The sequence below is a fragment of the Onychomys torridus genome, chromosome X (genome assembly GCF_903995425.1).
Source record: "Onychomys torridus chromosome X, mOncTor1.1, whole genome shotgun sequence".
In the NCBI taxonomy this organism is placed as follows: Eukaryota; Metazoa; Chordata; class Mammalia; order Rodentia; family Cricetidae; genus Onychomys; species Onychomys torridus.
Window position 1 is genome coordinate 118,963,863 of NC_050466.1, and position 20,663 is coordinate 118,984,525.

The 20,663-nt window shown below is 41.0% G+C and overlaps 1 protein-coding gene across 3 annotated transcripts; it reads left to right on the forward strand.

Annotated features, from left to right (window-relative positions):
• The first annotated feature begins 18,255 nt into the window (after positions 1-18,255).
• Positions 18,256-20,162, forward strand: Tceal1 (transcription elongation factor A like 1). Of its 3 annotated transcripts, none has more exons than XM_036175219.1 (2): positions 18,256-18,368; positions 19,080-20,162. In XM_036175219.1, the coding sequence occupies exons 1-2, from the start codon at positions 18,280-18,282 to the stop codon at positions 19,606-19,608; spliced, it is 618 nt and encodes a 205-aa protein (XP_036031112.1). In that variant the 5' UTR covers positions 18,256-18,279; the 3' UTR covers positions 19,609-20,162. The 3 variants fall into 3 exon arrangements, with proteins under 3 accessions (XP_036031112.1, XP_036031113.1, XP_036031114.1); XM_036175220.1 differs by having other exon boundaries at positions 18,261-18,372; XM_036175221.1 differs by lacking the exon at positions 18,256-18,368 and adding an exon at positions 18,669-18,750.
• The last annotated feature ends 501 nt before the right edge of the window (positions 20,163-20,663 follow it).

A 20,663-nucleotide genomic window follows, 5' to 3' on the forward strand; every position in this document is an offset into this window, starting at 1 on the left:
GCAGGCAATTAGTGCAGCTTAAAAATACTTGAATGTGGTCAGGGAAAGAGACAGTCAAATAGCATTCTGCAAAACTACCCTTATTTCAGGGTAACTATGAGTTTAGCCAGCGCTTTGCTACCTGGGGGATTATATATGTGGTTTTACAGTGTGTATGGGCACAGCTTTTGACTGAAACAATCCAGTTAGTCATATAGAAATAACAATAAGACCCATATGTTGAAGGAGAGATAGAATTGTTATGAAATATTTAAAATGTCTCATTTACCAGCTAGGGATGGTATCTCATGCCTGTGATCCCGATACTCTGAAAGCTGAGGCAGGAGAATTGCGTGTTTGAGGTCAGGTTGGTCTAAATAGCAAAACTCTGTCTGAAAAAAAAATCCAACTTACAAAAAGTTGTGTAAGTAAATGGGAAGGTATGAAAAAAAGCAGATGGCAGAAACTACCTGTGACAAGGACCAAATGACAAATTTAACAAAAACTGAAAGGTATGCATTAAATATATTGTCAACATAGGCTCTCACTTCTCTCTAAAGGGAAAAAATGAAATGGCTTATTTTGAGTCAAATTTTAGTGAAAATAAATTGATGGAGATTATGTCATCCAAAAAATTAGTAACAAAAAATACTAAAGAAAATCATACTGAGCCTCGACACTATTAAACACTATAGTGACTAGAAAATGACTCTCGGTTCTGTTGCTGGTTAGATGGCTATGGTTCTTCTACTTTGTGAGGATAGAAACAGTGAGTAGGAGAGAAGCACATCTAATGCTGGCAAGTCTGGGCCCCTGAAAGCCCAAATCTTATAGGTTGGACTGGCAGTCCTGTGGGCTTATCCTTCAAGGCCCTTAGAACTAATGACCTATTGCTCCAGGCTTTAGAAGCAAGGAATTTCTGGTTCTAAGTACTCAGGTTGAAGGCTGAGTGTGTAGGTTTGAAATATTAGCAACCCTGGTAACTGCGTTGCAGGCCTGAGATTCCAGTAGTAATAGTGAGGAGCAGCAACCAAGTTGCCTAGTCATAAAAATTTTTATTGCCTCGGACTTCTGGCTAAGCATTCAAAAGAAACTAATTTAGAGGTAGCACACTTTTCCCACTGAGAGAAACCTAAATGGTTATGAGTTGAAGTAGCACGTTTATCAAACATAAAGTCAACTGCAGAATCTTTTAGAGACACAGCTCCTGCACAGTCTCGGGTGCTGGGACTTTCAGCTCCTAAAGAGACTAATGCTTCACCACTTAGACCTAGGGTTGCAGGATCCTTGGTTTTTAAGACTTGGTAGCACTCTAGAACTCTGCCAGAAATAGAAGCCTATGGCCTCTTCTCTTCAGTTCTTCAAGCCTTCCTCACCTCGGCCACCTCTGTCCCCACTTCGGATCACTCAATGGAACTCTTCCTCTGCTGCTCTCCCACTGCTGCTTTCACAGCTCCTGCCCCTCCACTGCCGCTTCCCTAGTGTGCTCTTCATACTACCAGCGCTGCCTGGTGTCCTAACAAGGATCAAACGACTACCGAGGGAAGCCTTTTATCGAGTATAATGCTGCAACTTGGGTGGTTGTCTCCTAGCTGGCTTACACAGTGAGCCGACAATCTGCTTATCCAGTCAGAAGTGGTGGGGCCAGGGGTGCAGCAAGGATGTTTGCGCTGATCATGGCACAGCCTTTCATGTAAATAAAGGACTACTTACAACTGCGTACAGCTTAGACACTCCTTCACACAAAGACTGCTTACAACAGTTACAGGCATGCGGCTGGGGTGTTAGGTGAGGGGTTCCTCATCTGACCCAAGTCAAAAAGGCTATGAGAGTTCATCGTGATTTATGATGGCAAAAATCTTGTGCTAGCTATTTGAAAGAGTTGTGCTAACTATTTGAAAGAGTTGGCCAGATTAATGCCTTTTGGAACTTGAGTTGAGGGAGCAGCTGCGGTTACAGTATAGCTTTCTTAAAATATCTGTGAAGCATTCAAAGCAGCTAAGCTTCTAAGAGGGCAGTCCAGCCAGCTGCTAAACAGGGGGATTGTAAGCTAACATTCCTCCACTCAAAGAAGTCACGCACCATGGGAGGCTCTCACAGATGCAATTAGGGAGTCAAACCATCCTAGGACCCAACATTTTAGCTTGTTTCAAGGAAAGATAAACTTGAAAAGGGGCAGTCACAGCAAAGGCCTGGCATTAACATTAGCAATGCTTTGATGGTATTTTGAAAAGCCTAACTCCTGCCCCAGTGCCCCAGTGGGAGATATTCCCCTCTGATCAATCCCAGTGTTACCCATGGAAAGGAAATACAAAGCACTATTTGGGGGGGGGGGGCATAGTAAAACCAAGCCCATGTTTGTTCAGACTGCTATATTAAAATACTATAGAGTGGGTACCTTATACACAACTTGTTTTCTTACAGTTCTTGAGGCTGGGGGAAGAAAAGTGAAAGTGCTGGAAGATTCAATATCCAGTGACAATTCAAACTGTGCTTTGTAATGCCTTCTAGCTACACCCTCTCATAATAGAAGGGACAAACAAGACCCTTCAGACCTTTGTAGCTTGATTATTCCTTCATATGACTCTTCCTTAGGGGCTGTCAGTACATGTGCTTAGCATGTGCAAGGCTTCCAGATTCTATTCCTAGAACTAAAATAATTAATACTATTAATAATAAATAATGTTCTGTTCTCACAACCCAATCAACCCCCCAAACATTGCTTTTACTTTTATTATGTATAGTGGTAAGTTCCAATATATGAATTTTGATGAGACATAAGCATTCAGACAAAGCATTCTCTACTCATAGATGGCATGCTTTTATACAGAAAATTATAAGGAATCCACTACAAAAAATATTGCTCTTACCACTGTTGTTCAACAATGTACTGGGAATCCTAGTTAGAAATTAGACCAAGGTGCCAGGCGATGGTGGCACATGCCTTTAATTCCAGCACTCAGGAGGCAGAGCCAGGCAGATCTCTGTGAGTTCAAGGCCAGCCTGGGCTACAGAGTGAGATCCTGGACAGGCACCAAAACTACACAGAGAAACCCTGTCCCCAAAAACAAAAAAAAAGAAAAAGAAAAGTAAAGAAAATAAAGAGGGAAAAAAGAAATGAAAAAGAAAAAAGAAAAAGAGAAGAAAGAAATTAGAAAAAGGAAAAAAGATATGTATGTGGATAGGGAAAAGAAGTAAAATTATATATATTTGCAGAAAATCATCAGCATATACATAGAACAGTCCAAGATTCAAAAAAAGATTTTAAAACTACTAAGTGAGCTTAGCATGTTGTTTCTCGAATTCTAAATGGTTTTTTAATAAAAACCTGATCCAGATATTGGGGTAAATGCTGAAAGACCAGAGACACAAAGGGAACAAGCCACTGCCACGTCTTACCTCACCAATTCCACAAATTCTCTAACTGAAATCCTCTGAGTCCTCACCCAAAAGGCTCCAGCCGAAAAAGCCTCTAGCTGAAAGGGATGTTTCTGCCAAAAAGCCTTTAGTTCCTGTCTCCTCACACCTTATATACCTTTTTCCACCCAGCCATCACTTTATGGGATTAAAGGCCTGTTTGCTTCCCAGTACTGGAATTGAAGGTGTGTGCCACCATGTCTAGCTCGGTTTTTCTCCTAGACTGAGTTAATCTCATGTAGTCCAGGGTGGTTTTGAACTCACAGAGACCCAGACAGATCTCTGTCTCCCAAGTGCTAGGATTAAAGGTGTGTGCCACCACCACCCAACCTCTATGCTTAATCATGATCTCAAGATAAAGGATCACAAAAATAAAGTGCATATTTTATACTAGAAATAAACAGCTCAAAGTTGAAAAATGCCATTTGCAATTGCATAAGAATATAAAGCAATTAGGGTTAGATCTTATGAAATATATGAAGATTTGCACTGAAAAGCTATAGTATATCAAGATTAGTTATGAAACACCTAAATGAAGGGATTGGTATAATATTTTCAAGAATCAGAAGATTTGATAGTATTAAAGTGTCATTTCTTCTCAGTTGATCTGTATATTCAGTTTAATTTCAATGATGATCTCCTCAGGTGAATATATGTCTAATTCAACAAATTGATATTAAACTTTGTATAGAACTGCAAATACTGTTTCTGGCATTCCAGTTACCTCTTTTGAATGTCTCAAGCATCAGGAATAGTCCTGTAATTTATGAAAGCTCTGCAAAATTCAAGGAAAACGTAAGCAAGTAACTTATACAGGATTGGATTCTGATCATCAAGAAAAGCCATATTTTCAGCTCCATTCGTAACTTTCATCCAACACAGAATTACATTTTAAAAAACAAATGACCAAATCTGGAGAGATGGCTTAGCAGCTAAGAATTTATATGCTTTTGCAGAGAACCTGAACTGGTTATGACACTGATGTTGGGTGGGCTCACAACTGCCTATAACTCCAGCTTCAGTTGTTATGATGCCTTCTGGCCATCTCAGACACCTATGTACACAGTACACACACACACACACACACACACACACACACACACACACACACACATGCAGGCATGCATGTATGCACAAACAGGCACAAACACATATGTGCAACTTAAAAAATAATTTTAAATCTTTAAAAAATAAAAACAAATGAACCTAAGACTTAATTATATCCTGTCTACTTCTTTACATTTGCCAACCACTTCTTTACAGCCATTACTTATGGGATAGATAAAAGAGGTATGTTTATAGAATGTAAAATGAGTGCTTGTAGAATGTACAAGTATTTATATAGCAAAAAGAAAAATAACATAACATAATTGTACAAACTTTAAAATATTAGATACATTATTACGGTGATTCTCCTTACTTATATTGGTATTTTAAACTATTATTGTCCAACATAAGGATTAACTGTAAAATTCATAGTAATGTTTTAATATTTTACTTTTCTTTAGGTTGAATGACATTTGTAAAACCACATGTCAAAATCAATTTTAGTAGTCATAAATCGACAGACATAGTAAAACATGACACCTTTAATGCCTGCACTTGGAAGGAAGAGGCAAATGGATCTGTGGGAGTTCAAGGCAATCCTGGTCAAAGTATAAACTGATGATATGATTGCTCTATGATATGGTTAAGGGAAAGATTTTTATTGTAGATATGAGAGCAAGAACAGCCAGAGGCATCTGGAAGAGTCCAGAGTAGAGAGAGATAGTAGTAGGCTGAACATGACCAGCAGACTGGACCTGACCATGAGAGAAACAATTGCAGAGCAAAGAGATGAAAGATGGGGAAGTATGTTGAGGGGAGTGAGGGAGACCAGTGAGGAAAATTAGGACAGAATGGGGAAAAAAAAAGGTAGACTTAGCCAAAGTTGTAGCTGGAATCTTAAATGGTCTTATTAATAAGATCAAACCTGAGGCCAGTTATTGGGGTGAATTCTGGAAGATCAGAGAAGCAGAACAAGCCACAGCTTCCTCATTTCACATGCCTTTAATCTCAATACCAACCATAGAAGACCTGGAGGTGTGTATAGACAAGCAGTGATGAGGAGGTCATGTGGTTGGGTTTACAACCAATGAGAAGGCAGAACAGAAAGTCAATAAAAAGACAGATACACAGTAAGTAGGTCTCTTTCTGAGGGGAAGGATGACAGCAGCAGTGAAGGGTAAGAAAGGGGGTTTTAAGTCTCAGTTCTCAGCTACTGCTCTGACCTCTTGGGCTTTTAACTCTGCAAAAAAAAGAAGAAGAAAAGAGAGAATAATCAGGCCATTAAAGGCAAGATCTGCACCCTTGGAAGATTAGATTAGAGACACATTAAATGTTGAGGCTCATGACTATGATGATATGTGGATAAGAGAAGCAATTTCAAGAGGTTTGAGGAATGACAGATGTTTTGGATGTGGAAAGCAAGGACATTTGAAAAGGGACTGTAAACAGAGCATTCCTAGAAACAATGTTTCTTCAAGGAACAATGGCAACAGAATGCCCCTTCCTTCTGGAGTATGTAGAAGGTGTGGTAAGGGAAAACACTGGACCAATGAATGTAGATCAACAAGGGACAGGTAAGGTAATTCTTTGCCCCAGTCTTTGGGAAACTCCCAGAGGGGCCTCAGGCAGGCCCCCACAGCAAATCCAGTTCAGACCTTTCCTGCAGTCATAGAGGTATGACTAAACCCCCTACTCAGAACAATTAAATAACCAAATGCCTATGGGAATAAGCCAGGCTGCTTGGGGGTGATGAAACAGCTGAGACAGAGAGAACAGAAAATTCAGGAGAAAACATAAAGAAAATTTTTTGGCAAACTTCTATAAATGAACAAAGACCAAAATTAACAATAAAAATAAATGGTGTTTTGCTGTCTGGTCTGGTAGACACAGGTGCTGACGTGACCATAATTGCACCAGAATTTTGGTATCCAACTTGGCCTCTTCAGGAGGTAAATGTTCAAATGTTAGGAATTGGAACATTATCTCAAGTGAAACAGAGTGCAAGATGGCTCCAATGTATAGGTCCAGAAGGACAGAGAGGCAGATTAAAACCATATGTGGCTAACATAGCTATGAACCTGTGGGGTCGAGACCTGTTACAACAATGGAATACTCAGATTAACATCCCTCCAACCTCAGAAATAAATAATAAACTAGCACATGTTTCTGAGAGAAATATTAGAAGGTATTATTCTAATGAGTGGTCACCAGCCATCCATATTATACAAGAACAGGGCACAACAACTGATGATCTTCCAAAGACACCAACAGCTCTACCTTTAAAATGGTTAACAGACAAGCCTGTATGGGTTCATCACAAAGTAGCAGGGTTATATGGAGAATTAGTAGCTGCATAGAGGAAAGAATATGAGGTGGAGAAGTTTAGGGTAGAGGAGGAGTCAAGAAGAGCTGAAAACAGGATGCCAGTATGCACTCTGAAATGTGTGACAGGTACTTGTGTTACTGAGGGAGCCTGGAGGCCAATGTGAGCTGTGGTATGCTAATTAGCACCACAGACAGCCATTTGTCCCCTCTGCCAGTGCTAAGGGAAATGGCTTCTTTTAGTAGAAGGGAACCAGCTTCCCAGGTTCCTGAAGAAAGATGGCTTTTGTCTAACCACCAGAATTTGGAGAAATAGAATTTTCTTGGGACCAGACAGTCTATATAGTAGATTCCAGGCCAACCAGAGATACTCATTAAAACCCTGCCTCAAAAAGATTTATAAATCATACTAGTAACATATAGCCTTGCTATGTTGTGTTGAAACAACACTTTATCTCTGTAACCTATTTCTCAAAGGCCATAAATCTAGTTTCACCATGGGAAAAAGATTAAAGTTTCTGTACTGGGATAGCCTACAACACATCAGATCAACACCATTAAGAAGGTCATCAAAAGCAAAGAGAGGCCTGAAATGACACAACTAAAAGTAATACATCATTATAGAAAGAATCTTACAACAGAAAAAGAGTATTCAGAAAACAAAGGGCATGTCAATCCATTAGTTAAAAGAGTAACTTCTCACTAATAAGAGGATCATGGTGTGACATAGGTGGGAACTCTGTACTCTCCGTTCCATTTTTCTATATATCTTTAGCAATTCTCAAAAACAACAAGCCTATTTTAAAGAGAAAAAAAAGGCCATGCCAAAAGAGAAATGTCACAGCAAAAACTTTATGTTGTGGTACATTTAAGGTACATTTAATCTCTCTCTCTCTCTCTCTCTCTCTCTCTCTCTCTCTCTCTCTCTCTGTTTTTTAAACAAAGGACCTTCCGTTGTCATTTTAATTTGCCACAAATTGTGTGCCCAATCCTTCTCATGTCATCTCCGATAATGGCTGGATATATTTGGGGGGGGGGGTTAAGAATCCCCAAGTTGAAGACTAGCTGTTGAATGTGCTACTGCCCAGAAAGGTAGAACAGCCTAAGTAAAGGGCTGTGTTCCCGACTTATGTGGATTCCAGGAAGTGCTCCAATTGCTTCAGTCTGGGGAATGTCCCAAGGAGGCCAAATTGTATCCCTAAGAGAAGCCTGGTCTAGTGTGGTGGAATGTGAAGTAACAGCAGTCTCGAACTACTTTTCCTACAGGCTGACCTGACTTCTAGAGAAGAGAACAGAAATAGAAGCAAAGAGAGGGTTTGGGTATATGTCTCCAGAACCTCTTAGTGAAAAATACCATGAATTCTGCCCAGCCCCAAGCCTGCTACTGGCTTCCTTCAGCCCACATGTAGACCATCATCTCTGTACCCATGTGTTTTCAAAACCTCAAGTTGCACCCTCTTTCTTTGTTTTCTGCAAACATGCAGGGTACTTACATGTGTGTCCGTGTGTGTCACTGTATATCCTTGTGTGTCTGTGTGTGTATGTATGTAGGTATGTATAGGTCCTGGTTAAGACGAGACCAGAAGCATTTCCATTTGGACACTCCTCTAAACTCCAGGTCAGGGGATCAGGAACGCTGAGATAGAAGGTATAATCGTTGCAGCTCAGATGGAAAGGGATCCTGGCAGTCAAGAGCCCATGAATACCACAAATTGGCAGTAGGGAGCCCAGGAACAACACAAAGTCACTATAAGCTTAGCAGCTCACAGTTCTGCTCCATAGAAAGGTTTCCCAAGTGTAACAGCTCTGCTCTGGCAGGGGAGGGTTTCCCCAGCGAAGTTGTTACAGTTCTGCTCAGGTCCTAGGAGTGTAACAAGTCTGCTCCGCTAGGGGAAGGTTTTCACAGTTCTGCTCCACTCTGCTTGGCTCCTGCGAAAGTTATTGCTTCTCTCTGCTCTGCTCCAGAGAGAGAAGGTCTCACCCAAACATCGTTCAAGAGATTTGTTGGGAGGGAAGAATCCAGGAGAGTGGATGCCCCTTCCAGGGTGGAAAAAGGAAGCTCCCAATTGAACAGGTACAGTGCTTCTTAGGGACAGAGTTGTCCAGGGTGAAGGTTTTCAGGGTGGGAATTGTCCAGATTTCAATCCCTTAGCTTGGACAAACTCAGAGACTGGCTGGATTTCATGCTCAGGAATTGGTTGGTTTTGTGCTCAGGAATTGGTTGGTTTTCCTGTTCAGGAACTGCTTGGTTTTTGTGCTGAGTTGGTCAGGGGCAGAGTGTGTTTCTTTGGCTCTGGTCAGGGCCAAAGTGTGTTATTTGTTTTTTTCCATTGGTTCTTTTTAACCTTTGGGCTGTGGTTTCAGGGTCATTGTGTGTTTCTTTCACTGACTGTAGTTTCAGGGACAATGTGCGTTTCTTTGGCTCTGGTTTCAGGGTCAGACAGTGTTTCTTTGGCTGGCCATTTACCGTACAGAAGGAGCACAGGAGAGCCAAAGGCTGGGCAGGGCCTGCTGCAGTGAACAGATGCTAGCCTGACATCGAGAACTGCCACCATAATGTGCTCTTAGGAAAGAATGCAGGGGAGGCAGCAACAGAGCACCCTGGGCTGGAGGAACCCAGGCAGACAGGTCCTGCTGTGTGAAAGCAGGCTAATTAGAGGGAGGGCAGGCTCTGTTCCTGCCACTGGGGCAGGAAACCTTGGACCAGAATTCTCCCTGGACTCCCTCAGATTCCACTAGAGAAAGACAGGGGCCTGGTGACTGTTGCCATGGCAGCAGTTATCCGTGGTTAGCAGCTTCTCCTTTCTCTGCATGGATGCCCTGCCTGTCTTCTGATACCTTCCGTTCCTGCTTCTAGAAAAGGCCTTTTATCCTGCCTTGGCTGTGTGTGAACATGGCTGGAACCATTCAGGAGCAGTTTTTTAAAAGTATTTCAATGCAGAACTCTCCTGCCATAATGTCTAGGTGTTGTGTGCTGCATCGTTTGCTTCAGTGCTATATATCTATAACCCTTCACAGATGCTAGGTGTCTTCTCTACTATTCAGCTGTGTTCCAAGCCTCTGCCCAGTGTGTGTGTGTGTGTGTGTGTGTGTGTGTGTGTGTGTGTGTGTGTTGTACACATGTTTGTACAAGTGTATTCTCCTGTGTATGTATAGAGCTACAGCAAGCACTTTATCCACTGGGCCAGCTCCCCAAAAACCCCACACCCAGGTTTGATAACCCATTTGGGGAGATAATATTAAATTTTATTTCAAATTTATAAAAGCTGTGAAAAATACTACATTTTCCCACATCAAAACACAATTTAATGAACTATTTCTTGGCCGAAATAAGACCTTACCGATGTATATAACTGAAATAAGTATGTTTTTCAAGGTAAAGCAAAATAGTAAATGAATGCTTTAGAAATTTTAAATCCAGACATAAATATGTGACTTCATTATTAATATTCTCTTTACTCCATTACCGCAGCTTCCAATATTAGTTAGTACCCATTTTTAATAGATACATTCTTTTTTCTATTATTGAAAATAGTTTATTCATACAATATATTATAATTATGGTTTCCCCTACCCAACTCTTTCAATATCTTCCCCCACCTCCCCTCCCATATGGATCTACACCCTTTCTGTCTCCTATTAGAAAAAAAGAAGCAAGCATCTAAAAAATAATAATAAAATGAAATAAAATAAAACAAAAACAAATAAATCAGAATAGGACAAAACAAACAAAAGAAAAAGAGCCAAAGAAAAAGCATAAGAAACACATAAAGATGCAGAGATACTCGAGTATACACACAAAGGAATCCCATAATACAAACACGGACCCAGACGCCATCATATATATACAATGGGCCTGTAAGGTTTTAAAAAATGTCCTGACTTTACATTATGAGATAAAGAACCTCAAAGGCTCTCCAAGGATGTCATTGAGTTTCTTTTGTGTTGGCTGGCCATCTACTGCTGAGTACGGGCCTGGCCTTAAGAGTGGTTTGTATCCCTGGTAAGACTCTGTTATAGAAAACTAATTTTTCATTTGTGAGTGGTTATCAGTCGGAGATAGCTTCTGGGTTAAGGATGGGAGCTTGTGTCCACGTTTCCTCTCAGTACTGGGATCTCTTCTGTCACAGCCCTGTACTATGTATGCATCAGGCCTTCATAGATTTTGCAGATTACATTGGCTGTTTTTACCAATGCTTTTAGTTTTTAATAATAAGAGAAACAAACATCAGGGTTGGGGATTTAGCTCAGTGGTAGAGCGCTTGCCTAGCAAGCGCAAGGCCTGGGTTCGAACCTCAGCTAAAAAAAAGAAAGAAAGAAAGAAAGAAAGAAAGAAAGAAAGAAAGAAAGAAACATCAGGAGAACTAAAGAATCACAATCTCTAGAGCACTGGAGAATAGAAATATCTCTAATATCACTGATAGGGCCCTGAGAAAATACTCTCAAACTGCTAGAAGAATGCCATTCTTCATTTCTTTATCCATCAAAGCTTTTCCATTTTCTACTGTCTGTTCAATTACAGATCCATCATCCTGGAAATATGGTTAAAGTCTAATAATATCAAACCAAGAGGGCATAGTCAAATTCACATTTAATGTAAGCAGCTCAGCAGAGAGAACATCAAGAGCAGTTCTATTCCACCTTGCATATTTATTACCACCCATCCTTTCAGGAGAACAATTTGTACCTTCCTAGAACTTACCATTAAAATGGATTTTTCTTTTTCTTTTTTGTATTCTGAGAATTGAACCCAAGGCCTTATACATGCTAGGAAATTGTGTCACTACTGAACCCTAAAGTGAGTTCCTTAGACTGACACTTCATTAGGAATTTGGACTCAGCAATATCTCCATCACACGTTGTAAGTAACAAGTCTTAATTCAGATCTTTTCACATCCCACACTCAGACTCCAAATGTGCAAAAAAAAAAAATATCCTGCTTCTATTTCCTCAAAATTCTTTTATCTTACCCTCCAACTTACCATGCTCAAATCAAAAGTAAATTTTATTCAACTTTGCAACTTATCAGAGACAATTATATCTTCTTTTTATTCGTTCACCAACTCTTCCCAGATCCCCCCACCTCCCCACACATCCAATCCTTTCATCCTTTCTCTTTCTCATTAGATAACAGACAAAAAAACAAACCAGAAGTTTTTAAAAAGACCCCCTACACATAAAAAATATAAAAGCACTAAATCAGAAACCATAGCATACAAGCAAAAGACAAGCAAGATTTTTTAATGCCCAAACAAAGCAATATGAGATAAAAATCTTCAAAAATTCCAATGAGTTAGCTTTTGTTTTTGTTTGGTTTTTTGTTTGTTTAGTTGGTTGCTTTTGTTTGTTTGTTTGTTTGTTTTTGTGAGACAGGGTTTCTCTGTGTAGCCCTGGCTGTCCTGAAACTCACTCTGTAGATCAGCCTGGCCTGCAACTCAGAAATCCACCTGCCTCTGCCTCTTGAGTGCTGGGATTAAAGCTACTACCACGTGGCCATTGAGTTAGTTAGGGCATGGACCCTGTCCTTACGTGTGGTTTATATACCCATTGGAGAAAACTAATTTTTCACATATATCTTCTATCTGCAGAATCAGAAAGCATGTGTTCCCACCCTGAGAAGCTGCACTTAGAAATAAGAGGAAGGGAACCAGATTGACAGGGGGCTCTCTTGGATGCCTCCCACGTTAAGTAAAATATACTCTTTTTGCACAGTGTCAATTTTTTCTGATGAGATTTCTCCTGAGCTTGCAGACTTGATCTTTTTGTTTGGTACTGTTGGCAGACTTTAAATGAACACTTTGTAGCAGGCACTCTGGATAATAGAATCAAAGAATGAGAGAGTGGATGTAACAAGATGATACCCCAGAAAAACAGAAGCTTCTGTACTTAAATAAAAATTTAAATGATTTACAAAAATATATGAACTTGGTTGGGGGGTGCTTGATACACTGAGGTGGTCTCAGTTGACTAGTCTGAACAGGATTCCTTTGTGTGCTTTAGTATTGGCAAAAAATATACTACATGCTATCTCCAATTGATAGCTACACGCAAATGAAAAATTAGTTTTCTCCAAGGGAGTCTCACTGGGGAAACAAACCATACCTAAGGGTAGACCCCTAACCCCAGCAGTAGATGGCCAACAGACAACAAACACAACATCATCTTTGGAGGTTTTTTCCTTCATAATGTTGTCAAGGCATTTATCATCATCATCATCATCATCACTATCATCATCATCATTATTATTATTTACCTTACAGAGCCTTTGCATATATATTATGGCTTCTAGTTTTATGTCTTTATGGTATTCCTGTGTGTGCAATCCTGTGTGTTTCTGTGTATATATGCACTTTGTGTGCTTTTTCTTTGGCTCTTTTTGCTTTGGATTGTTTTGTCCTATTCCAATTTGTTTTTATTTTATTTTATTACTATTCCTTAGATGCCCTTTTGTTTTCTAAGAGAGACAAACAGGGTGTGGATCTGGATATGAGAGGAGGTGGGAAGGAACTGGGAGGAGCCAGAGGAGGGGAAACCATAATCAGAATATATTATGTAAAAAATCTATTTTTAACATAAGAGAACTATACTACAAACTAGGCATCTTCAGGTACCTAGTGTCTATACTACAATGAATAGAAGAAGATGGTAAAGCCACTGTGCTCTACATTAAGCAGAATATGCAATATTTTCGGACAGTTACAAATTCAGGGAGATGTAAAAATCTGTCACTTCATCAATTACCTGGATTGATTCGGTTGATTTGACTGGCAAGGTGGGTGTTGCCTCACTCCCTCACCACTCCACGTGGATTCCTTCTTGAGGCTGTGCATTCAGTGGAAGAGAGCAGCCTTCCCTAACAGAGGAAGACTGTTCTTTGGTCAAGAGTACATAAATAGCCAGGCGGTGGTGGCACATGCCTTTAATCCCAGCACTCAGTAGGCAGAGACAGTTGGATCTCTGTGAGTTCAAGGCTGGCCTGGTCTACAGAGCGTGATCCAGGACAGGCACCAAAGCTACACAGAGAAACCCTGTCTCGAAAACCAAAAACAACAACAACAACAACAACAACAAAAATAGTGTACATGAGTAGCTGAGTTAGCTGAGTGCCCCTGCTAGAACTTCCTAACAAGCTCACCAATCAAAAGCCTTTAGGGAATACCCTTGAACATAAATGTCAGTTCAGAAATAGCTAAAATAATTAATTGGGGGAAGTTAACCCCTTAAAATGAGGCCTTGGAGGGACCATAATTGTATAAAGATTACATAAAGCATCACATTGAGAATAGGCCAATTAATACTGGTATTCAACTCAAGTCCATTTACTCATGGCTGAAAAGGGGACCAAAGGAACTAGGACATGTTGTTGGGCCAAGAAAAAACTATTTATTTGCAATACCAACAAAATGAGAGGAGACTAGCACCGTGCAGGGGGAAAACATTGCAACTCAGTCCAGGTTTCAAGCTCTTTTTTATCCTCAGGAAAGGAGAAATAAATGCCTGGAGACTGAGGCACCCCTCCAGTGGTCTGAAATGGAGTATGGTGAAACCTAGCACACACATAAGCACAGAATTGAGACATTTCTGTGAACCTTGAAAATATTTTAGTTGTCGTTGCCTTGACATCTTCAACCTGAGAAGGAGGAAACACCAGATTGAAGTTTCTATGCATTTCTTGTGCAACCAACATGACTATGTGCTGAGCTGAGCAGAAAGCAGACCCAAAAGTTAAGCTAGCAGAAGAGACAGACACAATGGGAACACAGAAGTGACAAGCATTGCAAAACCTTGTTTTAGTCACTATTTGTAAGCTCAAATGAAGAATCAGTACTTTCAGTGAAAGAGGCCTTCATGTCCCTGAAAAGTAACTTAAGCAATGTTTATCATCAAAATGCACACGTCAAATGTGTTATTTACAGTAACGCTAGTGGGAGACTCACTTTATTCAACAGTGTGACCTTCAAATGTAGTGAATTTTCCCCCCAAGAGTTTTAAGTGAGCCTTTATTTTTCTCTAACGGGAGTCCAGAGATCATCAGACACTGGAAGAATTCTCCCCCCCCCCAAAAAAAATAAAATAAAATTTGAGGGAAAAGAAAAAAGAAAAATCTCGACATGGAAGCTGTATTGTGACACAGTGAGTCATGCAGTATATACTTTTGTCCGTATATCTTTACCTGCGTGTGTTCATTGCAAAGAGTCATTGGTCTGGTTTGAGGTCTCTGATACACCATTTATACTGGGCCCTAACTGGGACTCCTCTTGGATATTCTGTTGTTGTCCTGTGTCGTGGAGACACTGTAGCTTTGGGTCTGGCCCCTTCACATGCTCCAGCAGATCATAGATGGGGTGGATGTTGGGGGTGGGCCAACTCATAGCCCTGCTTCTGGGCCTGACTAGTTGCAGGGTTGGTCTGCTTGCCAGCTCTCCCCTGTCCTCACCACCAGGGTGAGCTCTCTGGCACTGCCTCAGCTAGTTCACCCTATGTGGCAATGAGCAAGGAGAGATGTCCTTGCCTTGCCCTTTGCCCCTGCCATCTGTGGAAGACGAGGGATCTGACTCTTCCTCTTACCAGCTGCAGTACTCTAGAAAGCAGGCCTTGTACCTCATCTGGGCAGCACAGTAGAGCTGACCCTGTTGACAGGGGTGTGGGTGAACGGCCCTGAGAATGTGAGCTTGGGAGGTCTGATCCCACCCCTCATCTGCCATATGGTAGCATGAGCAAGGGAGAGACACCCTCCACCTCCCTGCACCTCACTGCTTATGGCAGTTAGGAGAGCTGACCCTTAGGTCCTAAGAGCCAAAGAGCTGTCATCAGCTACAGCACTCAGGAGAGTGGCCCCTGCAGCTTGCCTGGGCAACACAGTAGAGCTGGCACTGATGGTGTAGGTGTGGCAGAGCTAACCCTGAGGAAGTGAAAGCAGGAGAAACGTAGTGACTTTGAAAGTCAACTAAAAGCAAGTTAACCTAGGGGATTTCTTCAGGTTTTCCTTTGGTTAAAATATTTATAGTAAATTCTTCTCCACCACCAGTTCTTCCCTTCTCTTTTGGACTAGGTCTCCCTATGTAAATCTGGCTGATCCAGAACTCTCTATGTAGACCAGGCTAGTCTCAAACTCACAGAGGGATGCGTGCCTCTGCATCTGCCTCTACCTCTGCTTCCCAAGTGCTGGGATTAAAGAGCTGCACCACCACACCTGATTAAAAATACTTAAAGTAACAGAAGAGTTAGAGTATTGTTAGTACTATGCCATGCTGCTATAATTGCCCCTACTACATTAGAGTTAACTTACAGAACACATTCTGTATGCTAATCACTATGCCGGGCACTATACATGTACTGGCTCCATTGACTTGTTGACTGCTCTTACCGATCCTACAAGGTAGGTACTATTATTGTGTACAACTTTGTACATGAAGAAGTCAAGTCACAGAAAAGCCTACTAAAGACTGCTCACTATATCTCACAGATGGGAAAGGGAAAGAGTCAAACAAAATTTCTAGCAGTTTCCATGGTATCAAGGGCACCTACCACGGCAAGTGCAAATAATCAGTTACTGTGTAAACTTTGAATGTCAAAAAATAAATGGAATGGCTTATAGGCTGTGCACTATTCACAGGATGTAAGGAGAATAATGGCAGGAATGAAAAAGATTGATGAAATTGAAATTCTCTAAAAAAGAAACTGCACAAATGAAAAACAAACCCTTCATGATAGACTAAAGAAAGCACAAGTAAACTTGTTTTTAAAGACACACAGCACAGAAAAAAAAAAGAGGAAGATCCAAACAATTTTGGATAAGATATACAAGTAAATTTGTTTGTATTTCAATACAAACTAAATTCACAGTAAAGCAATAAAATTTCATAAAATTGGATATTTCACATAATGAATTTCTGTTCAGAAACATAGTAAATAACCAGGGTTTTGACAAAAAGTAAATTCCAAAGTCCTCACAGATCTGATATTTCAAATATGAATTTATGTTCAGAAACATCTCAAAATTGCTTAGGTTTAGAAAAAAAATAGATTTCAGAACCCTCACAGATCTGATGCCTACTTACCCTGCAAGTGTAAAACAGAACAACAACAAAAAAAGAGTTCCCTCCCTGGAAGAACAATCTGCATGGGGAAGTGGCATTCATGCTTTTTAGATAGGTGAGATGTAGGCTTAAGGCTAAAGATCAGAAAAAGGTACAGGCCAAAACATGTACCATTTGTGATGACATCAAACTATGTATACATGATTTTAATCCTTCTAAGTATGTGGTCAGCAGAATTATAGTTTAATACACAATGTCCTATCTGCTGCATCTATCTTTTGGGGATCCAGCTATCTCAAGACCCAAATATTTATTGATTTAACAAATTAATTTAAGCCTTTTCAACCACAAAACCAAGAGCTGGCTATTAAGAAGTTAGGGTTTCTGTGAAATCTATTTCTTCCACTATGAATAGTAACTATTGAATGATGGTGATATATAAAGAGGGGAGAATAATACCATATTATGCACCAAGTGCTCTCCCACTTTACATAATAAAAAAGGTCTATTGGCTATTTTATATGTAGATGGACACATGAGTGTTTTGATTTATGTCAATCAAAGTACAGAGTGATTAGATTTACATACTTTACAGACTTAAATCTTTCTAGAGGTGTAGAATCAGATGATTATTAATTTATCCTAGAGTTTCTATTTATGACATAGTTGAGGGGCTCAAAAATTTAAAAATGGGTTGAAAAGAAAAAAAATGAAAGATTAACTATCATGGAAATGACAGGATATTTAAAATGTGATGTGATGGGAATGTGGGTTAAACACAAAAAAATAGTATTTGAGCGGTAATTTTTAATTTATTTTATCTTATGTGTGGGTTTTACTGTGTGTGTGCATCCGTGCCTGCTGTCTGTGGAGGTATGATCCCATGAAACAGAATTATGGATGATTGTGAGCTATGTGGGTGCTGGGAATCACATTCAGGTCCTCTGCAAGAACAAGTGCTCTTAAGTGCCCTTGAAAAGTTTTGTTTTGTTTTGTTGAAGGAGTTTTGCTCTGTAGTTCTGGCTGGCCTGGAACTAGCTATGGAGGACAGGCTGCCCTCCAATTTAAGGCAATCCTATTGTCTCTACACCCTGAGAACTGGGATCTACAGGCATCTGTCACATTGCCTGTCCTGACCATGTTACCTTGATTTATGGGGGCGAAACAGTGAAATTTCAGTGCAGGGTCTAAAGGACAGGGGAATCTGAAGCCTCAGTAGCTGAGGGAGAGTGAAAAGCGAGACTGAGACATAGCATTGGAGATGCAGCACGGAAAAAGAAATCCTGGGGAACCAGATGCTAGTCATCTCTGGTAACCAAGAAAAGGCAAATAAAAGAGGGGGAGGGGGTAAGTGAAAATTACCGTTGTGTCTGAGGTCAAGAAATTCTGGCAAGCGCTGGCAAATGGTCGCCAAAGTGGTTACTAGGGATCTGAGGCCGGCAGTGACGCGCGCCCCTCACGTGACCAGGAGCCTATGTCTGCCCAAGTCCCTCTCATCCCAGTCCTTTTTGCCTGTCCAGACACCGTCTTTCTATTACCCTTTGGTCGAGAAGGAAAGCAGAAGTAAGTAAGTTCCCTGGATCCTCTAGATTTGGTGATTGTCAGAGGTGCCTTGTAACCAGTGGGATCATACCTGCAGGGCAGAATCCCGATCTTCCACTACGCTCCAGCCCCGCCCCCCGCCTACAATTTCGGTGCAGAAAATGGTGGTCTTGGGAGTGGGGTGTGGTACAAAGAACGATGCTCTATGTGAGGTTGAGGAAGGTGAACCCCAAGGGAGCTGTCTTTGGGGAGGTTAGCTGGTCCCCACAAAAAAAGGGGTGTGCGTCATCGGGTCTGTTTCTCCTCCCCCTATCCCCGCCCCCTTCCCTGGCTAGCATCTAGCTGTAGATTTGCTGGTGTCACCCAGGCGCCTCAAAGGGGGCCACGCGGGCCGGAGGTTGGGGTAAGGGTGGGATAAGTGTGGGAGGTGGGACAGGCTCGGGGTCTGAGACGGACGGAACCCGGAGGGGAACAGTCTGCGGACTTCACTGCTCCGCCCCTGTCACTGCAGGAGAGGCCCTGTGGCAAGGCCTGCTGGGAAAAATGGTGGTCTTTCGGGAAGGAGGGGGCTGCTCCGCAGCTGCGGGCGGGAGAGCGCGGGAGCCTCTGAGTAAGCTGAGGTTTAAAGACACCCGCCTCAATCCGGGAAAGGCAGGGATTGAAACTCATAACCAGGGTGTTGATCCAGCCCGCCAAGTATTGTGACTCTCGTCTGCTTTTTCTTGTCTCCAGAATAAATTGCTTGAAGAAGAAAATTCTCAGCATGGAAAACTCATGCAAAGAAAATGAAGTACAAGCACAGAGCACCCCAAAGACTGACAAAGAGCAGCCTCCGGTGGAGCAGTCTCCTGAAAATCAGTGTTCTGAGGAGGAGCAGTCCTCAGAGGATCTGTCCTCAGAGGAGCAGTCCTCAGAGGAGGAGTTCTTTCCTGAAGAGCTTCTGCCTGAGCTGCTGCCAGAGATGCTGCTGTCGGAAGATCGTCCTCCCCAGGAGTGCCTCTCACGGAAGAACCTGTTTGAGGACCGCCCTCCCATGGAGCAACCTCCCTGTGGGGTGGGCAAACACAAGCTAGAGGAGGGAAGTTTCAAAGAAAGGCTGGCCCGTTCCCGCCCTCAATTTAGAGGAGACATCCATGGCAGAAATTTAAGTAATGAAGAAATGATACAGGCAGCGGATGAGTTGGAGGAGATGAAGAGAGTACGAAATAAACTGATGATAATGCATTGGAAGGCAAAACGGAGCCGCCCTTACCCCATTTAATGTGTTCCAGCTTCCTTTGTTTTGCTTGATAATAGCATTGCTACCTGGACTCTCTGTTTGCATCTTCTTACATGCCTCTTCCCTTCTGAGTTGTAATTTTTTTGTGCAATTTTATTTCAGGTGTTTGACTTGTAACTGGCACAAGATTGCTTTTATTATTTTTTCTTTAACCTCTTAAAATCTGAGTCCAATCCATTTGCATGTAAAGATATACATTATATATGTGAAGTGATAAAAGCAAAAGGTATATACATAGCATCCCATTTTTGTAAAAGGAAAACACATTTATATATTAATATGCAAAGAAAAGCTAAAAACTATATACTTAAAGGCTAACATTGGTTATCTGCGTGGTAAAGATAATAGGTGATTTTTATATTTTTTAAATTTTGCTTTATCTAAAGTCTCACTTTTCATGATGAATACATTTTATTTATGTTGCATAACAAACAATATAATAAAAATGTGAAGCAATTCTAAAAAACAAAACTTGGTAATTAGCTTATAAAGACAATGTGATCCTTAATAAATAATTATCAGAACTTAAAAGTTAATCCTATGTTTCTTCTGAATCTCTTTTCTAAGAGTTATTTTATTTTATTTGTATGGGTGTTTTGCCTACATGTAGGTATACTGGGTGTAGGCCTGGAACTGGAGTTATGGATAGTTGTAAGCTACCATGTGGGTGCTGGGATTTGAACCCAAGTCCCCTGGAAGAGCAACAAATGCTCTTAACCATTGAGCCATCTCTAGCCCCTCTTCTGAATCTCTTAAGCAGAAATATAAATGAGAATTTTATTACCAGTAGGAAAAACATTTTCCAAGTTAAACAGTAGTAAGAAAAACCTTACAGAGCTGCTGTTAAACTGAATGAGAAAAAGATCCTTTGAGCTCTGGTTTTGTTTGTTTGTTTGTTTGTTTGTTTGTTTTTGTTGTTGTTGTTGTTTTGTTTTTTTTTTTTTTTGGTAGGTGCTCCCAACCTCAATAGGTTCCTTTGGAGCACAGGAAATTAACAGCTAAAGAAATCGCTCTTGTGCTCACCCAAAATTTCTGTG

Excerpts from the sequence above, each read along its gene's own strand:
- Tceal1 (XM_036175219.1), top strand. The coding sequence starts at position 18,280 with ATGTCTGCCCAAGTCCCTCTCATCCCAGTCCTTTTTGCCTGTCCAGAC. Across the intron at positions 18,369-19,079 it reads GGTCGAGAAGGAAAGCAGAA|AATAAATTGCTTGAAGAAGA; the intron begins GTAAGTAAGTTC and ends TCTTGTCTCCAG.